Below are 3,275 nucleotides of genomic sequence, written 5' to 3'. Positions count from 1 at the left end.
AGCGGTAGCTTCAGGTCCCAATCCACCATGACTATACTTATGGCTGCTGTTTCGCCGCGAAGAGCTCGGCTAGCCCATCCACAGCAATGTTGCCTCCGCTGAAAACAAGCCCCAGATCCCAGCCAGCCTCGCCAGCTTCCCTCTCCACCATGGCTCTGAAGTCTTCGTTGTAGAGCGCAGTGGCCAATGGCACGGCGGCACTTGGCTCGATGACGAGCTTGAACCGCTCAAAAACGAGCTTCGTCGCTTGCAAGATGTCATCCTCGGATACAGAAAACATGGCGCTCACGAGCTTGCGTTCATAGATGACGCCCCACGGGTGGACGCCGAGGGGAGTGCGCAGACCATCGGCAATGGTTCGACTCTTGACGGTCTCAACACGCTTGCCCGCCTCGTAGCCACGCTTGGCGTCGTCAGCGCCCTCATACTCCGGCTCTGACCCGTAGACGCGGATACCAGTTCCCTCGCAGCTCAGGGCAACGCCAGAGAGCATCCCGCCACCTCCACAGGGTGTCACGATGGCGTCGAGGTCTCTCTTCCCGGCGGGCAGCAGGTCTCGCGCCTGGTCCTGAAACTCGAGGCCCATGGTTCCCTGGCCGAGCATGATGTCGGGGTGGTCGTAGGGCGGGACGAGGCGTGCGCCGGTGGCGGCGATGACCTCGTTGGCGACGGCCTCACGCTCGACGCTCGTGGAGCCGCTCGGGTATACGATGGCGCCGTAGCCCTTTGTGGCGGCGACCTTATTGGGGCGGGACACGGAGGGCATGACAATATGAGCAGGGATGGAGCTCTCGCGGGCGGCGAGGGCCAGGGCTTGGGCGTGTTTCCGGAACTGTGTGTGGCACGCCCCGCTGGGCGCCGCCGCCCTCGCGCCATCCAGGCTCCATCTTGAGGCGCTCAATGGCATGAAACGCGCCGCGGGCCTTGAAAGCACCGATGCGCTGCAAATTCTCGCACTTGAAATAGAGGCGAAGAGTGGGCTTGGCTGGTGTGCGGCCTTGCCATGTTGTGCCGGTGAGCGAGGCGACATGGCGTGGGGTGGAAGCCAACTCATTGAGAGTCCTGTTCGTCAGGACGGGGGTCAGGTGAACGAGGGGCTTGATGAGGGCGTGAGCCTCGATGACCGAGTCCCGGGTGAGGGGACGGCAGGTGGCAAGGTCAGCCATGGTGGCGGAGGTGGTGATGGTGAATGGTTAAAGCGAAGCTATCGAGGCCGAGGTGCGAAAGCTGTCAAGCTTATGAACAGAACACCCCCCAAGTGCAGAAGACCGAAGCGGCGGCAGAGACCGGTGCGAGTATCGGCCTAAAATGGCTGTGGGTGCGGAGGTGGAACCCCGAAGACGCAGGGTGAGCCAGTAACTCGGCGAAACAAGCGGCCTCGCCGCATCGTGTCGGTTCGCATCGAACCTGGACGGGGGCAGAGGGTATTCATTCGTTGATGTTTTAAGATTAGAAATCGGAGCAAGAAAGCTGTCGAGGCCCGATACTGTTAGGGTTGGTCATGGGGATCTTGGGTCGCCGAGACGAAGTCTGGAGGCAGGGGTCACTTAGGCAGTCAGGGCAGCGTCATTGGGGTTACGCTGGGGTGCTGCCTCCTCTCCTCGGCGACGTCGGGTACTGGTGGCAGGTGCCACGGCGGGGCCTGATTACATAAGAATAAAACGACGTCCCTCACATGAGGACCTCCCTACGCTCTGCTCCCGTATGATCCGATCTATATATATAGCTTCCTCGCCTACGCTTACCTAGGTAGGTACACTTGATTGAACCTGGCCTTCCCTTCTCCAACCCGAGCACGGCGAGACGACATCTAAGTGCGGGAAAAGCAAACTCCATGTTGGAAATCTACAGTCGCACAATTCAAGAAGCCACTTACATGAGAAACAACACGTCATGTCGGACCACAACTCCAACAAGCTCTCCTCCACCTTTGCCATGTCTCCCCTCGCCTCTCACGGCCCCAAGTGGTCCGCGCTCTGGGAGGAAAAGAAAACACCCTGGGACCGTGGTGGCCCCTCGCTTGCTCTCAACGATTTCCTCCTGAGCCGTCCCAATCTCGTACCTCCTGTCACATCCTCTACCGCGCCGAGACCCAAAGCCCTCGTCCCCGGTTGCGGCAAGGGCCACGATGTCCTGCTGCTGGCCGCCTTCGGCTATGATGTTGTCGGGCTGGACTTTGCTCCAGCTGCCGCCAGCGAGGCCATTGAGAACGAAAAGTCTGTCCGGGAAGCCCTGCGAGATGGTGACAAGACCGCCGACGTCTACAAGCCCAAGGAGGGCGTTCCGTCAGTGGGCGCCGTAGCCTGGGCCACCGGCGACTTCTTCAGCAATGAGTGGCTTGAACAGAGCAATATCAGCGAGGGAACCACTTTTGATCTCATCTTCGACTACACCGTAAGTCACACAGGCCATCTTCCGGCTCCCCTCCCGCCACACCAGGCTAGCACAGCTAACGAACTTACGTAGTTTCTCTGTGCCCTCCCATTGTCTGCTCGCCCAAAGTGGGCTGCCCGCATGGCAGCCCTCCTCAACCCCAACGGGGGACGGCTGGTCTGTCTCGAATTCCCCTCAGGAAAGCCCCTCTCCCAAGTTGGTCCCCCGTGGGGCCTGACCAACGAAACGTACCTCGCACTTCTCGCGCGTCCCGGCGAAGAGCCCACGACAGCCCCCGACGGCAGCATCAACGTGCCTGATATTAGACCCGGCGGCTTGCGCCGTCTCGAGCTTGTCAAGCCCGCTCGCACTCACAAGGCTGGTGAGAACGAAGATGGAACCGTGCGAGATTGGCTCCACGTGTGGAGCCTCGTCGGCGCGTAAAGGTCAATCGCCTACGGCTATGGCGAAAGACAGGATAGACGTAGACCTCGCTGTTGGTAGATCCAATTATATTCGTAGTCGTTTCTTTCACGCCGCCTTACGAAGTGAGTTGTAGTGCTCACCCAGACCGTAACCGTGGGGGTAGTACGCCAGCCATATGACCTCAGTCGCCTTGCCGTCCTTGCCGCCGCTTGGCGTCTCGATCGTCTCCGTACGCCCGTCCTGGACGACCTTGATCTCGACCCCGTACCGCGCCGCCAGCGCCGCAAGCTCTAGCTGTCCGCCCCATTCAGCCGTGTCCCGGATCTTGTGGAGGTATCCGTCCAGCGCTCTTCCAGAAAAGGTGCATAGTCGTCCGGTCGTCCTGCCATCCAGTCCGCAGCCGCCCTCGCACGATGCGTACGGGTTCGGTGCTGTCACTGCCAACCCCAGCGAACACCCCGCTGCTTCAGCTGATC

General features: G+C 60.6%; 3 protein-coding genes across 3 annotated transcripts in view; 1 reads left to right on the top strand and 2 right to left on the bottom strand.

The window, feature by feature from the left end:
* Positions 1–37: 37 nt before the first annotated feature.
* Positions 38–1,030, bottom strand: VDBG_00312 (threo-3-hydroxyaspartate ammonia-lyase; the record flags this gene model as incomplete). The annotated part of the gene is made up of 1 exon (XM_003008585.1): positions 38–1,030. One exon carries the CDS (start codon positions 1,028–1,030, stop codon positions 38–40), a length of 993 nt encoding a protein of 330 aa, XP_003008631.1.
* Positions 1,031–1,893: 863 nt separating this feature from the next.
* On the top strand, positions 1,894–2,817 carry VDBG_00311 (conserved hypothetical protein; the record flags this gene model as incomplete). The annotated part of the gene is made up of 2 exons (XM_003008584.1): positions 1,894–2,394; positions 2,467–2,817. The coding sequence occupies 2 exons, from the start codon at positions 1,894–1,896 to the stop codon at positions 2,815–2,817; spliced, it is 852 nt and encodes a 283-aa protein (XP_003008630.1).
* An 87-nt stretch (positions 2,818–2,904) lies between these two features.
* Positions 2,905–3,275, bottom strand: part of VDBG_00310 (predicted protein) — a gene marked incomplete at both ends in the record, with an annotated part of 987 nt that continues 616 nt past the window's right edge. The window contains one exon of the mRNA XM_003008583.1: positions 2,905–3,123. Within this exon, the coding sequence (XP_003008629.1) occupies positions 2,905–3,123 (219 nt within the window). The remainder of the gene's footprint in view (positions 3,124–3,275) is intronic.

The sequence above is a fragment of the Verticillium alfalfae genome, genomic scaffold, assembly GCF_000150825.1.
Source record: "Verticillium alfalfae VaMs.102 supercont1.1 genomic scaffold, whole genome shotgun sequence".
NCBI classification, from domain to species: Eukaryota; Fungi; Ascomycota; class Sordariomycetes; order Glomerellales; family Plectosphaerellaceae; genus Verticillium; species Verticillium alfalfae.
Note: the sequence above shows the minus strand (reverse complement) of the source record. Positions and strands in the feature narration are given on the sequence as shown.